This window comes from Hyperoodon ampullatus (genome assembly GCF_949752795.1).
Source record: "Hyperoodon ampullatus genome assembly, chromosome: 15".
NCBI classification, from domain to species: domain Eukaryota; kingdom Metazoa; phylum Chordata; class Mammalia; order Artiodactyla; family Ziphiidae; genus Hyperoodon; species Hyperoodon ampullatus.
The window spans coordinates 1322127-1344696 of NC_136928.1; the positions used below are offsets into that span (position 1 = coordinate 1322127).

General features: G+C 44.9%; 2 protein-coding genes across 2 annotated transcripts; both read left to right on the forward strand.

The window, feature by feature from the left end:
- Positions 1-1116: 1116 nt before the first annotated feature.
- On the forward strand, positions 1117-2792 carry LOC307064412 (uncharacterized protein C2orf81). The gene is made up of 2 exons (XM_079720942.1): positions 1117-1317; positions 1473-2792. The coding sequence occupies exons 1-2, from the start codon at positions 1132-1134 to the stop codon at positions 2754-2756; spliced, it is 1470 nt and encodes a 489-aa protein (XP_079577068.1). The 5' UTR covers positions 1117-1131; the 3' UTR covers positions 2757-2792.
- A 770-nt stretch (positions 2793-3562) lies between these two features.
- Positions 3563-8101, forward strand: LOC307064447 (retinol dehydrogenase 12-like; the record flags this gene model as incomplete). The annotated part of the gene is made up of 6 exons (XM_079720985.1): positions 3563-3740; positions 3925-4164; positions 4458-4547; positions 7051-7239; positions 7731-7837; positions 7913-8101. The coding sequence occupies 6 exons, from the start codon at positions 3563-3565 to the stop codon at positions 8099-8101; spliced, it is 993 nt and encodes a 330-aa protein (XP_079577111.1).
- Positions 8102-22570: the final 14469 nt, after the last annotated feature.

A 22570-nucleotide genomic window follows, 5' to 3' on the forward strand; every position in this document is an offset into this window, starting at 1 on the left:
ATTATTTCTTACATTACTTTTATGCTTAGGCAGCTGTTTCTCACCCAGAGATTATATGACAATTTAAACTATCTTCCCCTACATTTTAAAATTAATTTTATTTATTTTTGGCTGTGTTGGGTCTTCACTGCTGCGTGTGGGCTCTCCTCTAGTTGCAGCGAGCAGGGGCTACTCTTCGTGGTGGTGCGTGGGCTTCTCATTGTGGTGGCTTCTCTTGTTGCAGAGCATGGGCTCTAGGCGTATGGGCCTCAGTAGTTGCAGCGCATGGGCTCAGTAGTTGCAGCGCATGGGCTCTAGTTGCGGCTCGTGGGATTAGTTGCTCCTCAGCATGTGGGATATTCCCACATGGGATGGAACCCATGTCCCCTGTATTGGCAGGTGGATTCTTAACCACTGCACCACCAGGGAAGTCCTGTTGACTTTTCTTTCTCAAGTTCTTGAACTTGCAAGAGTTTTGAACACTTTGAACTAGTGCAAATAGCAAGGACTGTGCAGTTCGAGCTATATATAGCCTGGGTTCACTGTGTAATCCCAAGCAAGTGGAGGTAAACTGCTGTCAGGTTTCAGTTTCTTTGTCTGTAAAATGGGCTTAGTGAGCTGTTATGAAAATTAAATTAGCTAGGTCACACACCTGAAAAGCATCTGTCACATAGTAGTCTCTTAGTAAACTATCCCTCTCTCAACACTTTCTTTCCTACTAGACAACTTGAGGAAGCTTCCTCCTAGCCCATAACTGCTTCTCCACTGCTCGGTTTCCCGCCCTGATTGCCCTGTTCCTTTCCCACAGAGGCAGGTCCGAGACCGCGGGGTGACCCGATCCAAGGCGGAAAAGGCGCGGCCGCCTACGGTTCCGGTGCCGCAGGTGGACATCGTGCCTGGGCGGCTCACTGAGGCCGAGTGGATGGCGCTCACGGCTCTCGAAGAGGGCGAGGAAGTGGTGGGGGACATCTTGGCTGATCTGCTGGCCCGAGTCATGGACTCTGCCTTTAAAGTCTACCTGACCCAACAGGTGGGCCTGGATCCTTGTTCTCCAGACCCATCTCCCCTCTCCCTGACCCCTCCCTGCCGGGCTGAGACCCTTTCTCGCCTCTGCAGTGCATTCCATTCACCATCAGCCAGGCACGGGAAGCCATGCTGCAGATCACCGAGTGGCGCTTCCTGGCCAGGGACGAGGGAGAATCTGCAGTGGCAGGGGACCCCACATGGGGCGAGGACGAGGAACCCTTGTCTTGCACGACGGACGCCTGGGCTCAGGGATCCGTGCCCGTGCTGCACGCGCTGACCTCGGTGGGGCCGGAGGAGACCTTCCAAGGCGAAGTAAGCTCAACCCCCAGCTACCTCCCAGCTGTCACCGCCGCCCCCGCCGCGTCTTCGCTCTCCTCAGGGCCTCACGGGACTGCTCCGACCTCCTCTCTACCCTTTCTGACGTCTCCCCACTCACCCCTCACGTCCACCTTGGCGCATTTCCCCAGGACCAAGAGAACGTGGACCAGATCCCTTTAGGAAGATTGTGGATGGATACAGGCTCTCAGGAGCGGATGGACTCTTGGGAGCGTCCTCCTGAACTGAGAGTCACCCCGGGCCCCCTACCCACCCCGGTCCTGTTTCAGGAGACAGGGCCCAGGGGTCCTTTAGAGAAACTGGACGACCAGGCGAGGGGCCACCTGTTTGCAGTCGGATCCTTGAACGCGAGCAGCCAACCGTCGGGAGAGATGGCGCCCGCCGGCAGTCCGCACCCTTCTCTGGAGCTGTCCTTGGTAGCCAGCCCTCAGGCCTCTGTCGAGAGGGCACAGCCCCTCAGCTCTCAGTTCTCGCTCGAGGACCTCTACTATTCCCCGCCGCGGCCGCAAGCGGCTGGAGACCGGCCGGAGCTCAAGGAGGAGAAGGTGCCCCGCACCCCCTCGGTCGTGTCGGTGTCCGGCCCCTCTGCGGGCGGCCCCACCACGCTCAGCCCCTCCGGGGGGTTCCAGCCGCAGCAGCCCGGGCGCGCCGATGCGCGGTCCAGCGCGCTGCACTACAGAATGGGCCGCGAGGCGGCGATGGCGCGCCTGGACCCAGCGCGGCTGCCGCGCCGCTGGGTGCGCCCTCTGGCGGAGGTTCTGGTCCCAGACTCCGAGGCGCGCCCCCTGGAAGCCTACCGCGGGCGCCAGCGGGGCGAGGAGACCGAGGCCCCAGCCGGACCGCAAGCCTCCGCCCCCAGCGTCCGCGTCTCCCCGTCAGTGTTCTTCCCTATCCCGCCTGGCGTTCCTTTCCGAGCCTTGGGCCCCGGCCCCAGCCTCCAATTCCCTGCTCTAAGTTTAGGCCTACCGTCGCCGGGTTTTGGTTCAAAGGGGCCCTTCGCCAGTCCCGGGCTCCGTTTTCTCGCCACACACCCGGCGCGCCCCGACGTGGCCCGCAGCCCCAGCCCCAGACTCTGGCCGGGTGCCAAGTGGCCCAGCGGCTGGGAGCGGGGATCCGAGTTGCTGGGTGAGCTGTGGGCTGGCCGCACCCGCGTACCTCTTCAGGGCCTGGACCCTGGGGACAGGGAGAGCCAGGATCCTCACAAGTGGCTTCATCCCGTGCCCCGAGTTCTCGAGGCCACGTCCCAGGTGATGGGGAAGCCCGTGTTGCTGCCGGAAGCACTGAAGCTGGCTCCTGGTGTGAGCATGTGGAACCCAGCCCCCCAGGTGCTGCTCAGCTCTGCTGACCCTCAAAAGGAGGACAAAGAAGGTGGCACCTCTCCTCCATCCACACAGGCGCCCCAAAGCCCCGGGTGACCGTGGCACAGCTAATGAAGAGCTCAACCCCCCAAATGTGGTCACTCCCCTCCAAGCACCTGCCCCATTCTGAGCCCTGGACCTCAGGCAGTGTGAAACCCACCTTCCTTCTGTCTGCTTGCCAGAAATAAACACCTGAGTTGCCTTAAGTACTGGCCTGATGTCTGTCAGTTTCTTCCAAGCGTGTGCTGTGGTGAACTGGAGTGGTCTAGAAGAATACAGAACACTGGCTCCAGGGAGTAATCCCATTACACCCTTAGGAGACCCTGCTTTAGGGCCAAGGTGGCTCCCCAGCAGAGGCATTCTGGAGAACCATCCCCATCCCCACGAAGGAGCAGACATAAGGGTTCCAAGTGGGGTCTGCCTCAGTTTGGAGAACTTATGAGAGTCTCCTTCCAGTAGGGGAAGCAGAGGATGGCCCCACGTAAGCGCAGAGTGATTTGAGACATGAGGAGTTTCATTTCCAGTCCCTGGAGCCCTGTCAGTTCATCTTAGAGTGCAAATCCAAGTTTCCCTTGGAGACACATTTGAGCCTATGCAGGGTTTAGGGAAACCTGGACTCTCTTGATCTTTGACTTGGACCAGCAATGGGGTGAGGCAATCAGATAGCCAGGGAAAACAGTTAAAGGAGGAATTCACTCTCCGTTTCAAACGGGATGCTCAAGCACACCCACGAGTGAGTGCCTCCTTAAATTTTGCGCCTTATGCTCCACACCAACCTCGTGCCTAGTCCTATTCAGCTTTGACTAGTCCCTCCCCGCCCTCCCATGGGCAGCACTTCCAGCGGCAGACCAGACTTCTCTGCTATGTCACTGTGGTCTCTACTCAGCAGCCCAGGCTGGGGTCCTGGCTCTGTGTTCCTCATTCTGGTCCTCCTGCTTAGACTAAGTGTGCAGGTCTGGCGTAAGTTGTATCCTTGGGACCTCCAATGCTGCTCCACGGATTTGACTGGGAAGATAGCAGTGGTGACTGGGGCCAACAGTGGTGAGTTCTCCTCCTGCCCTGTCACTTCACCAAGGGCCTCAGCCTCCAACAGCCCCAACAGGGAGGGCAGGGAGGAGGACCAGCGCCCACTGTCAGAACACTTGTCTCCCCCTGCACCCCCCACCACCACATTGCCCTTTAGTCACTCGCCAGACTGGCATACTCTGAAGCTGCCCTCCCACAGGCATCGGGAAGGCCGTGTCCCAGGAGCTGGCCCGCCGCGGGGCACGTGTGATCCTGGCCTGCCGTAGCCGAGTGCGTGGACAGCGAGCCCTGGCCGAGATACAAGCAGCGTCAAAGAGCAACCGCCTCCTGCTTGGTGAGGTGGACCTGAGCTCTATGAACTCCATCCGAAGCTTTGCTCAGTGGCTTCTGCAGGAGTATCCTAAGATACATCTACTGGTTAACAACGCTGCAGTCTGTGGTATGTGCCTTGATTGCTTCCCCTAAGCACATTTCAGGAACCTCCTTTCTAGCTCAGGGACCCCAAAACAGGCATCCTCCAAGCCTAACCTGTACATACCATGGAAACGCTATAATTCAGACACTATCCTAAGAAGCCTACCTTAAGTTATAGCCTCAAACTTCATTGCCCCCATCTCAACACATCCATGCTCCTGTGGCATTTCTACGGAACCCAATATGTCCTCTGCAGACTTTGTCTCCCTCAGGGTCCTCACTCCATCACCCACCACCTATATTTTCATCTCCTCCCAGGATTCCCCACCACACTTACCCCAGAGGGCCTTGATCTCACCTTTGCCACCAACTACACTGGGCCCTTTCTGCTCACAAATCTGCTCCAAGGTAAGGAAGGATGGGTGCTTACCTTCTGTGCCACCTCCACTTTTCCATTCCCCTGGCATTTTTGTGCTTACTGTCTCCCTTGGTCATCTCCTTTCCCTTGGCACCCAGATGCTTGCTGAGTAATGACCCAGTATATTTTTGCTGTACACAGCAGGGAACCCACCTGGCAACAGTCAGGATTCGGAGGCTGGTAATGGAATCAGTCAGCCCCAAATACAACCAGCAAGAGGATGTAAGATCTACATCCCACCTCTCTTTCCCCCAACTCTGAGTTCTAGCCAGACTAGTAGAGTCAGTCATCTCAACAAAAGCTTCTTGAGGGTGGTATTAGGCTACGAGAATTAAGGAGGTTTGTATTCTTCCTAGGGAGGGGAGGGACTGGGTGACAGGCACATTCTCCCTAACATTTTCTTTGGCTTGTCTAATAGCCTCTTTAAAAGAAAATTAATTTTTCGGTCAGGTAATACATGTCCAAAGTACAAAAGGGTATGCAGTAGAAAAACAAAAAAGACAGACAGAAAGAAAGAAAAAGTCTCCTCCTCTCCTGGAAAATCAGCTAACCAGTCCCCTCCTGGGGGGCAACTACTATTGCCAGGTCTCATGTACCCTTTAGTGGGTGATTAAATTAGCCCCAACTGGAAAGTGGACAAGGAGCAAGGCCAAAGCCTATGCATTTGTAAGTATAAATATTTCTCCCCTTTCCAAAAATTATAACATGCTACAACACCCTGTCTGTACCTTGCTTAGTAACAGTCTCTTCCACTGCCTCTCTCCCATCTTCCCTCCTCTAATCTGTTCTCCCTTCTGCCACTTCTAGGAAATCACCTTTCATCATGTCACTTTCTTGCTTCAAATCCTTTGAAGGAACTCTGTCCTTTATATAATAAACTAAGCTGCTTCTCTCCACTTAGAAGACCCTCTGCAGGCTGAGAGTCTCACCTTTGCCTTTCCCAAACCCACACCCTTGTCTCCAGCCAGACAATCTGTATCTCTTGGGCCACACTCTGTTTTTTAATTCTGGCTGTGCTTTTGCACATGTACTTCCCTCTATCTGGAATATCCTTTCCCATCTCGTTAGCCTGTCTAACTTAACTCAGCTGCCAACACACAGCACAGATATCACTCGTGCTGTGGGTCCTGCCCCGACACCTCTGCCTCCCCCAGCCGTCCCCATTTACAGGACTCCCTTAGTCCCTGTACGCATCTCTGTTCCCACACTGATGCTGCTGCATGAAGATCAGTCTCCAACTAGGTTGTGAGCCCCTTTGGTCTTCATGTCACTATGTCTGCAAGTTTGGAGTTTGCTGTCCTCTTTAAGAATAATCTTCTCTCCAACAAATTTTGGCTAAATACCTCCTGCTCTAGTTTGCATTTGTGATTCTTCATTTAAACGGAGGCTCAAAATAGTTTTAGCATTTTGAAACAATAAGTAAACTCATATGTGACAACTACAATTTTTTTCAATAATTGTATTTATTTATTTATTTTGGCTGCATTGGGTCTTCATTGCTACGCACAGGCTTTCTCTAGTTGTGGTGAGAGGGGGCTGCTCTTCGTTGCAATGCATGGTCTTCTCAGTGCGGTGGCTTCTCTTTGTTGCGGAGCACTGGCTCTAGGTGCGCGGGCTTCAGTAGTTGTGGCACACAGGCTCAGTAGTTGTGGCTCACAGGCTCTAGAGCGTAGGCTCAGTAGTTGTGGCGCATGGGCTTAGTTGCTCCGCAGCATGTGGGATCTTCCTCGACCAGGGCTCAAACCCGTGTCCCCCTGCATCGGCAGGCGGATTCTTAACCACTGCGCCACCAGGGAAGTCCTACAACTTTTGATACTTTGTATAATCCAGACTTTTTTTTTTGGATAGTTAGGAACTCTTTTTTATTTTAAGATTTACTTGTACCTGTTCTATTGATAGTAATTTTACTTTCACTCTTTTGGAAGATAGTTAAAATTAAAAACAAAACAACACACCTTCCCAATATTTCTGCACACATTTCTTTTCCCCTAAACCTAGCACCCATATGTCCTTAGCACCTAGCGTGGTGTCTGCCGTAATACAGGGGCCTAGTGGATATCTGTGGAATGAATATGTAGAAGAATGAATGTATGAATGTGTGAAAGACAGTTTTCACAGCAATGTCCAGCCTCTCCTTCCCCTTCTTAGCCATCAGCAAGATAAAAATATAAACAAGGATTAATTAAATTAGCTCCAGCTGTCAAGTGAAAGAAAAGGCAAAACTCCTCTTTTACTTTAGGCGAAAAAAAAAAAAAACCCACTAAAATAAAACAAGAGGAAGGGCATTAGGAAAACAGCTAATAAAAACGATGTCTCAGTTCACATTACGCCGTGCCTCGCCTGGGCGCCTGCATGGGGACCCACCGACTCTCTCCTGAAAGCCTGGGATGGTCCCTGTCCTCCTGGAGTCTCATGGAGAAGCAGGTTGGGGAGTGGGCATGGGAATTTACTCTAGGACTTGGATTGAAGGTGTGTGGTCCTCTCTCTACCCAGAGGCCCTTCGGCGGGCAGGGTCAGCCCGGGTAGTGAATGTGTCTTCCTTCCGGCAAGCACATGGGTACGTTGATGAGGAACATCTGATAGGGGCTGGTAGACCTTTGGCCTTCAACCAGAACTATGACTGCAGCAAACTTCTTTTGGCCTCGTTCACTGGGAAGCTTGCCCAGAGACTGCAAGGCACAGGTAAGTGCCTCTGACACGCCCTCCTCCTCCACTCCCAGCACTACCTCGCAACACTTCCCATCTCGTTCCAATATATTCTGGCCATATAACACGCCCAACAGCCCCCAAGCCAGCTGTTAGCCTCCTCCAGTTACCATCTGTGCACCCTGTGTTTCTCTCCACCCCATCTTCGTATCTCCTTTCGTCCTTTTCCAACTCTCCCATCACCTACGACTTCCCTCTCCTCCAACATCATCCATCATGTTCCCCCTCAAGCTCACCCAACACTTTCAAATACTTATGTCTCCTTACTGGCTCAGGAATCACCGTTCATGTACGGTACTAAACGCTGACTTCCCTGGCACCACCCCCAGGTCTCTTGTCACCTCTGCCCGACAGCTCTGGAAGGACCCCCCCTCCCCGCACTGCACATTGCAGGACCACACTTGACCCCTTCTTCCCACCATCCTCCTCTCACTTCCCCTTGTACGACACGTGTCTCGCCCTCCCAGGTGTGACTGTGAACTCTGTGGACCCAGGTGTTGTATCCACGAAGATCATGAGGCACTTCTCTTGGCCGTATCTCATCCTCTTCTGGCTCCTCAGCTTCTTCTTTAAGGTGGGTAGTGGACGGTGGGCCAGGGCTCTGCTGCTGAGGGCCCTTCACTCCTCGTCCTCCCCCGTGTCTCTACAGGATAGCAGACAAGGTGCAATCCCAGTCCTCTACCTGTGCTTGGCAAAGGAGCTGGATGGCATTTCTGGAAAACATTTTAACAGTTCCTGTGTGATAACTCTTCCCCCTGAAGCTGCTCGGGATTGTCATGTGGCCCAAAGCCTCTGGAATACCTCAGTCCGACTAACAAACCTAGACAAGGTGGACTGAACTTCTGTGACTCCTGCCCTAACTAGCCACCCTCTCCTTGACTCCCAGCCCTCACTCTGATTATGCCTTCTGTTTGCTGGCTCCAAGGATCAATCTCTTTGTCCAGTATAGTGACCACTTCCTCTTTCTGTTGGTTCAGGGGCGTGAGAACTCAGATCAGCCAGAGGACAGTTTCAGCTTCTACTTTACTGCTAGTACTTTGATAGAAGTATTCATGTCTTGGGCACTAGGATCTCCAAACCCACCGAGTCCCATGCTGTGGTGATGGGGAGTAAGACTCCTTTCGGTGGGTATTAGATGTACCAGTAAGAGGGGAAACTTCTACCTGTACCTCCTGGTTCCTGGCCTTGGGGGAGACGGTACCACATAGTGTCCTCTGGATTAAGGCATATGCCACATCCTGTAGGACAGCATCCCAACTTCATAGGGTGTTGTCTCCCAGCTGGTACTGTAACTGAGCCTACAGGTAACCATTCCACCTTTCTATCAACCAGCTGCTCCTGGGTGCTGAGTCATGCAATAAGGTCGGTGAATTCTGAGAGTGAGAGTGCATTGCTTCTTTTAAATCTACATAAAGTTTGGAATCAGCTTTTCAAATTTCACATACACAAACCTTGTTGGGATTGCACTACATCTACTTGGGGGATTGAAATTTTTATGATAATGAGTTCTAAACATGAGCAAAGTGTACTTTTGTCTATTTAAATCTTCTTAATATCTTTATAAAATTTTGAATAATTTTACCCAGAAAGATCTTGCACAAGTTTTATTATATTTAATTCCAGATACCTTACTTTTTATGCTATTGCAAATGGTATTTTAAAATTTGTGTATTAATCATACGTCAAGCAACTTTATTAAGTTATCTAATTCTGACAAGTTATCTGTAGCCTTTTGGTTTTTCCACATAGAAAATCACACCATCTGGGAATAATAACATTTATTTCTTCTCTTTCAACTATTATAAATTTTATTTCTTTTCTTAGACCTTAATTGATTTTCTAGTATTAAACCAAACTTGCATTTAAACCAACTTTGTCAGAGTGTTAATTTTGTATTCATGGCTAAATTTAGTATACTCATGTTTTTGCTTGGAACTGTTTATTCATAAATGAGATTGGCCTGTACTGTACTTTTCCTTATTTATATTGCCATTGTCTGGTTTTGCTGTCATGGATAGATTCATTTTATAAAATACATTGGGAATTTGTGTTAGTCTAGGGACATTATACGAGAAACAGATGCCAATTAATCGAGGATTAAAGGTACAAGAAACTCGCTAGGGCAAATGGCTGTGAGAGAAAGTGGGGAAGAAGCAGGGCGATCCACTGGACTGTGGTACAGGTCTGACCCTGAATAAAGGAGAGGAGGTTGGTTGGGAGCACCTTAGAGTGCAGTGGGATGACTTTTCCTTTATTTTGGCTGCGCTGTGCACAGGATCTTGCTACTCCAACCAGGAATCAAACCTGCGGCCCCTACAGTGGAAGTGTGGAGTCTTAACCACTGGACACAGGGAAGTCCCGAGTTTTCCATTGTTAAACTCCCTCTCTAATACACAATCTACTTCTGTTCTTTAGTGGTTAGTCTAAAATTTTTAACCTGTATATATATATATATTTTTTTTGGCTGTGCTGGGTTTTTGTTGCAGCACATGGGCTTCTCTAGTTGTAGAGCACAGACTCTGTGGTTGCAGCGTGAGGGCTTAGTTGCCCTGTGTCGTGTGGGATCTTAGTTCCCCAACCAGGGATCGAACCCGTGTCTCCTGCATTGGAAAGCGGATTCTTAACCACTGGACTACCAGGGAAGTCCCTTAACCTGCATATTTATTTATTTTATTTTATTTTATTGGCCGTGCCACATGTGGGAGCCTGGGGTCTTAACCACTGGACCACCAAGGAAGTCCCTGCATATTTATTTAACAGCTTTAATCAATATCTTTATTCTTCTTTCAAACAATACATAGAGCTTAGAGTTCTTTAACATTACTCATTCTCTTTGAATTCATATGCTTTTGTAACCCAATAATTTAATTATATTGTTATTTCATTAATTTCACAAATCAGATATTTTGTTATTTTAAATAGTTGATATTTGTATGGATTTATGTTTAGTATGTAAATGTGTTTAGTTTGGTATTTTCTTTGTTTTAGTATTTTAGTATTTCCATATGTTTTAGTATTTTAGTATTTCCATATGTTTAGTATTTTCTTTGCTCACTCTTCTTTCTTGTGTCTCAGATCTTCCATCTGGGATTATTTTCCTTCTACCCTGAAGTACATCCTTTAGAAGTTCCTTTCACGAGGATTTGTGGTAGACAGAATTCTAAGATGGCTCCCAAGATCCCTACCCACTTGTGTACACATTCTCTATAATCTCTTCCCCCTGGGTGTGAGCAGATCTCATGAACATGATAGAATTTTACTTCTGTGATTATGTTATATATTGGGTTAATGGGATTTGCTGATGTAATTAAAGTCTATAACCATTTGGCTTTGTGTGCGTGTGACTGAACAATATTTATTCGTCTACCATACTTTTCTTCACATCTTTAAATTACATCTTTCTACATTTGAGTTCCTCAAAGCTTTCCACGGTCTGTGTCATTCATTAATTTATTCATTAAATGATCTTAAATTTAATGAATTTAATTTATTAAATGAATAAATTAATGGAGTGTCAACTGATCTAGGCATTGTTCTACAGTGATGAGTAAAACAGATAAACATCCATGAATTCAAGAAGTGTATATTCTAGTGGAGTAAGAGAGATAATAAACAAAAATATATGGTAAAATTACATAACACTCATATGAGTGCTATGGACACAAGTGAAGCAAGAAAGGAAAGAAGGAGTGCCATGATAAGGGGCCCAGTTTGAAATTTTAGATAGGTTGGCGGGTTAAAGACTCAAGTAACCAATTGGCTTTGAGATAATCAAAGGGGAGGTTATTTTGGGTGGATCTGGCCTAATCAGGTGAGCCGTTTAAAAGGGTTCAGGCCTTCTTAGAAGTCAGAGAGATTCTCCTGTTTATCATGAAGAAGCAAACTGCCACATTGTGGAGAAGGCCACATGGACTCTAGTAGTTGAGGCTTCGGTTCTACAGTTGAAAGGAGCTGAATTTTGCCAATAACCAGTGAGCTTAGAAGAGGACCTGGAGCTCAGATGCGATTGCAGCCCTGGGTGACACCTTGATTTTGGCCTGGTGAGATCCTGAGCAGAGGACCCAGCTAATCTGTACCCAGACTCGTTACCCATAGAAACTGTGAGATAATACATGTTTTCTTTTAAGCCAATGAGTTTGTAATAATTTTGTTATGCAGCAGTAGACTACTAATACAGGATTTAGTGATAGCAAACTTCTTCAGTGTTGTTTGAAATGTCTTTATTGTACCTTCATTGTTTTTAAACTTCAGTAGAAGTACAGTTGATTTAAAATGTTTCAGGTGTAAAGCAAAGTGATTCAGTTACATACACACACACACACACACACATATATATATATATATATATAATTTTTAAAATTCTTTACCATTATAGATTATTATAAGATGTTGAATATATTTCCCTGTGCTGTACAGTAGGTCCTTACTGTTTATCTATTTAATTAAAAAATTTTTTATTTTATATTGGAGTAAAGTTGATTTACAATGTTGTGTTAGTTTCCGGTGTACAACAAAGTGATTCAGCTATACATATACATATATCCATTCTTTTTCAGATTCTTTTCCCGTAACATTTATTACAGAATATTGAGTAGAGTTCCCTGTGCTATACAGTAGGTCTTGCTTGATTATCTATTTTATATACAGTCGTGTGTATACATTAATCCCAAACTCCTACTGTCTCCCTCCCCCCAACCTTTCCCCTTTGGTAACCATAAATTTGTTTTTGAAGTCTGTGAGTCTGTTTCTGTTCTGTAAATAAGTTCATTTGTATCATTTTTTTTAGATTCCACATATAAGTGATATCATATGATATTTGTCTTCCTCTGTCTGACTTACTTCACTTAGTATGATAATCTCTGCATCCATCCATGTTGGTGTGAATGGCATTATTTCATCCTTTTTACGGCTGAGTAATATTCTGTGGTATATATATACCACATTTTCTTTATCCGTTAATCTGTCAATGGACACTTAGGTTGCTTCCATGTCTTGCCTACTGTAAATAGTGCTGCAGTGAACATTGGAGTGCATGTACCTTTTCAAATTAGAGTTTTCATCTTTTCCAGATATATGCCCAGGAGTGGGACTGCTGGATCATATGGTAACTCTGTTTTCAGTTCTTTAAGAAACCTCCATTCTGTTCTCCATAGTGGCTACACCAGTTTACATTCCCACCAACAGTGTAGGGGGTTCCCTTTTCTCCACACCTTCCACAGCATTTATTTTTTAATTTTTAATTTTTTTGACACACTGTGTGGCTTGTGGGATCTTAGTTCCCCAGCCAGGGATCGAACCCATGCCCCCTGCAGTGGAAGTGTGGAGTCCTAACCACTGGACTGCCAGGGACTTCCCCCCAGCATTTATTATTTGTAGACATTTTGATGATGGCCGTTCTGACTGGTGTGAGGTGATACCTCACTCTAGTCTTGATTTGCCTTTCTCTAATAATTAGTGATATTGTGTATCTTTTCATATGCCTGTTGGCTATGTCTTCTTTGGAGAAATGTCTACTTAGGTCTTCTGCCCATGTTTTGATTGGGTTGTCTGGTTTTTTTGATATTGAGCTATATAAGCTGTTTGTATATTTTGCGAATTAATCCATTGTTTGCAAATATTGTCTCCCATTCTGTAGGTTGTCTTTTAGTTTTGTTCACGGTTTCCTTTGCTGTGCAAAAGCTTTTAAGTTTAATTAGGTCCCATTTGTTTACTTTTGCTTTTGTTTCCATTACCAGTTACTAGGAGATATATCCAAAAAAATATTGCTTCAATTTATGTGAAAGAGTGTTCTGCCTATGTTTCCCTCTAGGAGTTTTATAGTATCCAGCCTTACACCTAGGGTTTTGTTTTGTTTTGTTTTTGTTTTGCCACACCACTTGCGGGATCTCAGTTCCCCAACCATGGATCATCGAACCCAGGTCCACGGCAATGAAAGCCCGGAATCCTAACCACTAGGCCACCAGGGAACTCCCTACATTTACGTATTTAATCCATTTTGAGTTTATTTTGTATATGGTGTTAGAGAATGTTGTAATTTCATTCTTTTACATGTAGCTGTCCAGGTTTCAATATTCAATATCTTGTATTAACCTGTAACAGAAAAGAATCCGAAAAAGAATATGTATATATGTATATATACATATATACATATATCTGAATCACTTTGCTGTACACCAGAAACTAATACAACGCTGTAAATCAACTATACTTCAAGTAAAAAAAAAAAAACAAGTTTCAGAATAGTGTGTAAATGAAGATGCTGTTTGCATCTAAAATGCTTACGTTTTCAGAGACTAGCTCTGGAACCACAAACCAAAACCACTGGCATCGAGTTGCTTTGGTTAGGGATCTTGGGGATGGGATGAATGGGCTACGTACTTATGTTTTTTAAAATGTGCTTATTTACAATAACCAAAAGCTAGAAACAACCCAAATGTCCATTACGGGTGAATGGCTAAACAAAATGTGGTATATACATACAATGGAATGTTATTCAGCTTTAAAAAGGAAAGAAATGATGATACATGTTGATACATGGTACAACACGAGTGAATTTTGAAGACATAAGCCAGACACAAAAGAACAAATATTGTATGGGGGATCCCCGTAAAGCAGCTACGGCCTCGGCCTGTCTGAGAAAGCGAACGCTCTGGGGTAGAGCTTGCACCTCTCCATTCTTTGATCAAAGAACAAAACTTTCCTTTGCTTCTGAACCAAATTTGGTCTCGTTCTACTGGCACGAGTGAAACCAGACAGGAGGACCCTTGCTGGACCCCGACTGGAAAGAGTCTCCTGAAACTTTGATAGAACTTGCCTATAAATAATCGGGGCCTAGAGAGCCGGAGGAAGATGGCGGAAGAGTAAGACGCGGAGATCACCTTCCTCCCCACAGATACATCAGAAATTCATCTACACGTGGAACAACTCCAACAGAACACCTACTGAACGCTGACAGAAGACCTCAGACCCCCCAAAAGGCAAGAAACTCCCCACATACCTGGGTAGGTCAAAAGAAAAAAAGAATAAACAGAGACAATAGGATATGGACAGGACCTGCACCAGTGGGAGGGAGCCGTGAAGGAGGGAAGGTTTCTACACACTACAAGCCCCTTCGAGGGCGGAGACTGCAGGTGGCGGAGGGGGAAAGCTTCGGAGTAGCGGAGGAGAGCACAGCAACAGGGGTGTGGAGGGCAAAGCAGAGAGATTTTGGCACAGAGGATCGGTGCCCTCAGGCACACACCAGCCCGAGAGACTTGTCTGCTCGGCCGCCAGGGCGGGCGGGGCTGGGAGCTGAGGCTCGGGTATCGGCTTTCAGTCGGAGCGCAGGGAGAGGTCTGGGGCTGGCGGCAGGAAGAGACCCTGAAGGGGTTAGTGCTAGCCCGGAGGGAGTCCGGGGAAAGGGTCTGGAGCTACCGGAGAGGCAAGAGACTTTTTTCCCTTTTGTTGCCTGGTGCGCGAGGAGAGGGCATTCCCCTCCCTCCCCTCTGCCTGAGTGAGCCAGAGCCCCCGAATCAGCGGCTCCTTTAAACCCGTCCTGTCTGAGCGAAGAACGGACGCCCTCCGGCGACCTACGCGCAGAGGCGGGGCCAGGTCCAAGGCTGAGACCCGGGAGCTGTGAGAGCAGAGACAGGGAAATCTCTCTGTGCAGCCTCCGAGGCAGCGGATTAAAGCTCCACGGTCCATTTGATGTGCCCTGCGTCTGTGGAGTGCATGAATGGACAGCGAATCATCCCAAATTGAGGAAGTGGACCTTGAGGACAAGATTTAAGACTTTCCCCCCCTTTTTTTTCCTCTTTTTACAACGAATTATCTCAAATTAAGGAGGTGGACTTAGCAAGATTTCAGACTTTTCGCCCTTTTCCTCTTTTTACAACGAATTATCCCAAATCGAGGAGGTGGACTTGGAGAGCAAGATTTTTGATTTTTCCCCCTGCTCTCTTTTTGTGAATGTGTATGTGTAATCTTCTGTGTAAGATTCTCTCTGTATAGCTTTGCTTCCACCATATGTCCCAGGGTTCTTTCGGTCCGTGTTTTTTTTCAATAATTACTTTTTAATTTTAATAACGCTACTATATTTCATACTTTATTCTATTTTACTTTACCTGCTCTTTCTTTTTTTCCTCCCTTCCCTTCCTCCCTCCCTCCCTCCGCTCCTCCTTTCCTTCTTTCTTTTTCTTTCCTCCATCCCTCCCTCCCTCCCACCCTTCTTCTTTCCACTTTCTTTTTCTTTCCTTCCTCCCTCCCTCCCTCCCTCCTTTCTTTCTTTCTTTCTTTCCTTCCTCCCTCCCTCCCTCTCTTCTTCCATTCACTCTTCCTTTTGCTTTCATTCCTCCCTCCCTCCCTCCTTTCTTTCCGTTCTTTCCATCCTTCCTCCCTCCCTCCTTTCTTTCTTTCTTCCTTCCTTCCTTCCTTACTTCCCTTCTTCCTTTCTTTCAATCTCTCTTTCTTTCTTCTACGAATTATTTCTTTCTACTTTTTCTCACTGTTATTCTGAGCCGGGTGGATGAAAGGCTCTTGGTGCTGCAGCCAGGAGTTAGTGCTGTGCCTCTGAAGTGGGAGAGCCAACTTCAGGACACGGGTCCACAAGAGACCTCCCAGCTCCACATAATATCAAGCAGCGAAAATCTCCCAGGGATCTCCATCTCAACACCAGCACCCAGCTTCAGTCAACGACCAGCAAGCTACAGTGCTGGTCACCCTATGCCAAGCAACTAGCAAGGCAGGAACACAACCCCACCCATTAGCAGAGAGGATACCTAAAAACATAATAAGGCCACAGGCACCCCAAAACACACCACCAGACGTGGACCTGTCCACCAGAAAGACAAGATCGAGCTTCAACCACCAGAACACAGGCATTAGTCCCCCCCACCAGGAAGCCTACACAACCTACTGTAACAACCTTAGCCACGGGGGACAGACACCAAAAACAACGGGAACTACGAATCTGCAGCCTGCAAAAAGGAGACCCCAAACACAGTAACATAAGCAAAATGAGAAAGCAGAAAAACACACAGCAGGTGAAGGAGCAAGATAAAAACCTACCAGACCTAACAAATGAAGAGGTAATAGGCAGTCTACCTGAAAAAGAATTCAGAATAATGATAGTAAAGCTGATCCAAGATTCTATTTCCCAGATCCAAAATCTTGGAAATAGAATAGACAATATGCAAGAAACAGTTAACAAGGACCTAGAAGAACTAAAGATGAATCAAGCATCGATTAAAAACACAATAAATGAAATGAAAAATACTCTAGATGGGATCAATAGCAGAATAACTGAGGCAGAAGAACGGATAAGTGAGGTGGAAGATAAAATAGTGGAAATAACTGATGCAGAGAAAAATAAAGAAAAAAGAATGAAAAGAACAGAGGACAGTCTCAGAGACCTCTGGGACAACATTAAACGCACCAACATTCGAATTATAGGGGTTCCAGAAGAAGAAGAGAAAAAGAAAGGGACTGAGAAAATATTTGAAGAGATTATAGTTGAAAACTTCCCTAATATGGGAAAGGAAATAGTTAATCAAGTCCAGGAGGCACAGAGAGTCCCATACAGAATAAATCCAAGAAGAAATACGCCAAGACACATATTAATCAAACTGTCAAAAATTAAACACAAAGAAATCATATTAAAAGCAGCAAGGGAAAAACAACAAATAACACACAAGGGAATCCCCATCAGGTTAACAGCTGATCTCTCAGCAGAAACTCTACAAGCCAGAAGGGAGTGGCAGGACATAATTAAAGTGATGAAGGAGAGAAACCTGCAACCAAGATTACTCTACCCAGCAAGGATCTCATTCAGATTTGATGGAGAAATTAAAACGTTTACAGACAAGCAAAAGCTGAGAGAGTTCAGCACCACCAAACCAGCTTTACAACAAATGCTAAAGGAACTTCTCTAGGCAAGAAACACAACAGAAGGACTATACCTACAATAACGAACCCAAAGCCATTAAGGAAATGGGAATAGGAACATACATATCAATAATTACCTTAAATGTAAATGGACTAAATGCTCCCACCAAAAGACACAGAGTGGCTGAATGGATACAAAAACAAGACCCATATATATGCTGTCTACAAGAGACCCACTTCAGACCTAGAGACACATACAGATTGAAAGTAAGGGGATGGAAAAAGATATTCCATGCAAATGGAAATCAAAAGAAAGCTGGAGTAGCAATTCTTATATCAGACAAAATAGACTTTAAAATAAAGACTATTAGAAGAGACAAAGAAGGACACTACATAACGATAAAGGGATCGATCCAAGAAGAAGATATAACAATTGTAAATATTTATGCACCCAACATAGGAGCACCTCAATACATAAGGCAAATACTAACAGCCATAAAAGGGGAAATCGACAGTAACACAATCATAGTAGGGGACTTTAACACCCCACTTTCACCAATGGACAGATCATCCAAAATGAAAATAAATAAGGAAACACAAGCTTTAAATGATACATTAAACAAGATGGACTTAATTGATATTTATAGGACATTCCACCCAAAAACGACAGAATACACATTTTTCTCAAGTGCTCATGGAACATTCTCCAGGATAGATCATATCTTGGGTCACAAATCAAGCCTTGGTAAATTTAAGAAAATTGAAATTGTATCAAGTATCTTTTCCGACCACAATGCTATGAGACTAGACATCAATTACAGGAAAAGATCTGTAAAAAATACAAACACATGGAGGCTAAACAATACACTACTCAATAACGAAGTGATCACTGAAGAAATCAAAGAGGAAATTAAGAAATACTTAGAAACAAATGACAATGGAGACACGACGACCCAAAACCTATGGGACGCAGCAAAAGCAGTTCTAAGGGGGAAGTTTATAGCAATACAATCCCACCTTAAGAAACAGGAAACATTTCGAGTAAACAACCTGACCCTGCACCTAAAGCAATTAGAGAAAGAAGAACAAAAAACCCCCAAAGTTAGCAGAAGGAAAGAAATCATAAAGATCAGATCAGAAATAAATGAAAAAGAAATGAAGGAAACGATAGCAAAGATCAACCAAACTAAAAGCTGGTTCTTTGAGAAGATAAACAAAATTGACAAACCATTAGCCAGACTCATCAAGAAAAGAAGGGAGAAGACTCAAATCAGTAGAATTAGAAATGAAAAAGGAGAAGTAACAACTGACACTGCAGAAATACAAAAGATCATGAGAGATTACTATAAGCAACTCTATGCCAATAAAATGGACAACCTGGAAGAAATGGACAAATTCTTAGAAATGCACAACCTACCAAGACTGACTCAGGAAGAAATAGAAAATATGAATAGACCAATCACAAGCACTGAAATTGAAACTGTGATTAAAAATCTTCCATCAAACAAAAGCCCAGGACCAGATGGCTTCACAGGCGAATTCTATCAAACATTTAGAGAAGAGCTAACACCCATCCTTCTCAAACTCTTCCAAACAATATCAGAGGAAGGAACACTCCCAAACTCATTCTACGAGGCCACCATCACCTTGATACCAAAACCAGGCAAGGATGTCACAAAGAAAGAAAACTACAGGCCAATATCACTGATGAACATAGATGCAAAAATCCTCAACAAAATACTAGCAAACAGAATCCAACAGCACATTAAAAGGATCATACACCATGATCAAGTGGGGTTTATTCCAGGAATGCAAGGATTCTTCAATATACGCAAATCAATCAATGTGATACACCATATTAACAAGTTGAAGGAGAAAAACCATATGATCATCTCAATAGATGCAGAGAAAGCTTTCGACAAAATTCAACACCCATTTATGATAAAAACCCTGCAGAAAGTAGGCATAGAGGGAACTTTCCTCAACATAATAAAGGCCATATATGACAAACCCACAGCCAACATTGTCCTCAATGGTGAAAAACTGAAACCATTTCCACTAAGATCAGGAACAAGACAAGGCTGCCCACTCTCACCACTCTTATTCAACATAGTTTTGGAAGTTTTAGCCACAGCAATCAGAGAAGAAAAGGAAATAAAAGGAATCCAAATTGGAAAAGAAGAAGTAAAGCTGTCACTGTTTGCAGATGACATGATACTATACATAGAGAATCCTAAAGATGCTACCGAAAAACTACTAGAGCTAATCAATGAATTTGGTAAAGTAGCAGGATACAAAATTAATGCACAGAAATCTCTGGCATTCCTGTACACTAATGATGAAAAATCTGAAAATGAAATCAAGAAAACACTCCCATTTACCATTGCAACAAAAAGAATAAAATATCTAGGAATAAACCTACCTAAGGAGACAAAAGACCTGTATGCAGAAAATTATAAGACACTGATGAAAGAAATTAAAGATGATACAAATAGATGGAGAGATATACCATGCTCCTGGATTGGAAGAATCAATATTGTGAAAATGACTCTACTACCCAAAGCAATCTACAGATTCAATGCAATCCCTATCAAACTACCACTGGCATTTTTCACAGAAGTAGAACAAAAAATTTCAAAATTTGTTTGGAAAAACAAAAGACCCCGAATAGCCAAAGCAATCTTGAGAACGAAAAACGGAGCTGGAGGAATCAGGCTCCCTGACTTCAGACTATACTACAAAGCTACAGTAATTAAGACAGTGTGGTACTGGCATAAAAACAGAAAGATAGATCAGTGGATCAGGATAGAAAGCCCAGAGATAAACCCACGCACATATGGCCAACTTATCTTTGATAAAGGAGGCAGGAATGTACAGTGGAGAAAGGACAGCCTCTTCAATAAGTGGTGCTGGGAAAACTGGACAGGGACATGTAAAAGTATGAGATTAGATCATTCCCTAACACCATACACAAAAATAAGCTCAAAATGGATTAAAGACCTAAATGTAAGGCCAGAAACTATCAAACTCTTAGAGGAAAACATAGGTAGAACACTCTATGACATAAATCACAGCAAGATCCTTTTGGACCCACCTCCTAGAGAAATGGAAATAAAAACAATGATAAACAAATGGGACCTAATGAAACTTCAAAGCTTTTGCACAGCAAAGGAAACCATAAACAAGACCAAAAGACAACCCTCAGAATGGGAGAAAATATTTGCAAATGAAGCAACTGACAAAGGATTAATCTCCAAAATTTATAAACAGCTCATGCAGCTCAATAGCAAAAAAACAAACAACCCAATCCAAAAATGGGCAGAAGACTTAAATAGGCATTTCTCCAAAGAAGATATACAGACTGCCAACAAACACATGAAAGAATGCTCAACATCTTTAATCATTAGAGAAATGCAAATCAAAACTACAATGAGATATCATCTCACACCAGTTAGAATGGCCATCATGAAAAAATCTAGAAACAATAAATGCTGGAGAGGGTGTGGAGAAAAGGGAACCCTCTTGCACTGCTGGTGGGAATGTGAATTGGTACAGCCACTATGGAGAACAGTATGGAGGTTCCTTAAAAAACTAAAAATAGAACTACCATATGACCCAGCAATCCCACTACTAGGCATATACCCTGAGAAAACCATAATTCAAAAAGAGACATGTACCAAAATGTTCATTGCAGCTCTATTCACAATAGCCCGGAGCTGGAAACAACCTAAGTGTCCATCATCGGATGAATGGATAAAGAAGATGTGGCACATATATACAATGGAATATTACTCAGCCATAAAAAGAAACGAAACTGAGCTATTTGTAATGAGGTGGATAGACCTAGAGTCTGTCATACAGAGTGAAGTAAGTCAGAAAGAGAAAGACAAATACCGTATGCTAACACATATATATGGAATTTAAAAAAAAAAAAAATGTCATGAAGAACCTAGGGGTAAAACGGGAATAAAGACACAGACCTACTTGAGAATGGACTTGAGGATATGGGGAAGGGGAAGGGTAAGCTGTGACAAAGGGAAAGAGAGGCATGGACATATATACACTACCAAACGTAAGGTAGATAGATAGTGGGAAGCAGCCGCAGAGCACAGGGAGATCAGCTCGGTGCTTTGTGACCGCCTGGAGGGGTGGGATGGGGAGGGTGGGAGGGAGGGAGATGCATGAGGGAGGGGATGTGGGAACAGATGTATACGTATGACTGATTCACTTTGTTATAAAGCAGAAACTAATAAAAAAAAAAAATAATAATAACAAATATTGTATGATTCTATTTATATGAGGTACTTAGAATAGTCAAATTCATAGAGACAGAAAGTAGAATGATTGTTACCAGGGACTAGGGTGAGGGGAGAAAAGGGGGTTAGTGTTTAAAGGATACAGAGTTTCCATATGGGAAGATGAGAAAATTCTGGAGATGGATACTGGTGATGGTTGCACAATAATGTAAATATACTTAGTGTCACTGAACAGTACACTTAAAAATGGTTAAAATGGTAAATTTTATGTTATGCTATGTATGTTTTACCACAATAAAAAATGTGTCTACACAGTGCCTTTAAAAGCCTTTAAATTGGTTTTCCCTGGTGGCACAGTGGTTAAGAATCCGCCTGCCAATGCAGGGGACACAGGTTCAAGCCCTGGTCTGGGAAGATCCCACATGCCGCGGAGCAACTAAGCCCGTGCGCCACAACTACTCAGCCTGTGCTCTAGAGCCCGCGAGCCACAACTACTGAGCCCGCGAGCTGCAACTACTGAAGCCCACACGCCTAGAGCCTGTGCTCCGCAACAAGAGAAGCCACCGCAATGAGAAGCCCGTGCACCGCAACAAAGAGTAGCCCCCACTCACCGCAACTAGAGAAAGCCCGCGCACAGCAACGAAGACCCAACATAGCCTTAAATAAATAAATAAATAAATAAATAAATAAATAAATAAATACTGAACTGGGACATACCTTTGATGTTGTTACATCTCAAATTCCATTTTCCCCTCACCTTTCCCCAAATAACCAGTTAAGGAATTGAGCGTTTTTCTATGTATGGGAAGATGCAAGAGTCTGGGCTCACTGAAATCATCCCTTTGATCTGCACCACACCTAGCTGTAGCCTGTATCCTGTATTTTCACATCCTGAGTGTCCTCAGGGCTCACCATAGGGAGTGGCTGCAGTCTGATGGCTGCTAGATGGCAGGTATTCTTCTCCTTCCTGAGTTTCCTCAGGGTTCACTAGCTCAAGTTGGAGGGCTGCAATCGCCGATGACTGAACCTCTCCTCTTGGTCAGGAATCTGACCAATATTTGGGAGACATTTCTCTATCAAATTTTGTCCACGGTGCAGGGAGGCTCATCCCAGGTCAGGCAAAGATTCTTGATATGCCATTCCAGGTGCTAATTTTTGGATTAGGCCCTACTGATAATTAAAGATTCTCT

What these genes read in the sequence shown, in the direction of transcription:
- LOC307064412 (XM_079720942.1), top strand. Translation starts at nt 1,132, where the DNA reads ATGCTGCAGATCACCGAGTGGCGCTTCCTGGCCAGGGACGAGGGAGAA. An exon ending in AGGAGACCTTCCAAGGCGAA is followed by an intron (nt 1,318 to 1,472) that starts GTAAGCTCAACC and finishes GCATTTCCCCAG; the next exon opens with GACCAAGAGAACGTGGACCA.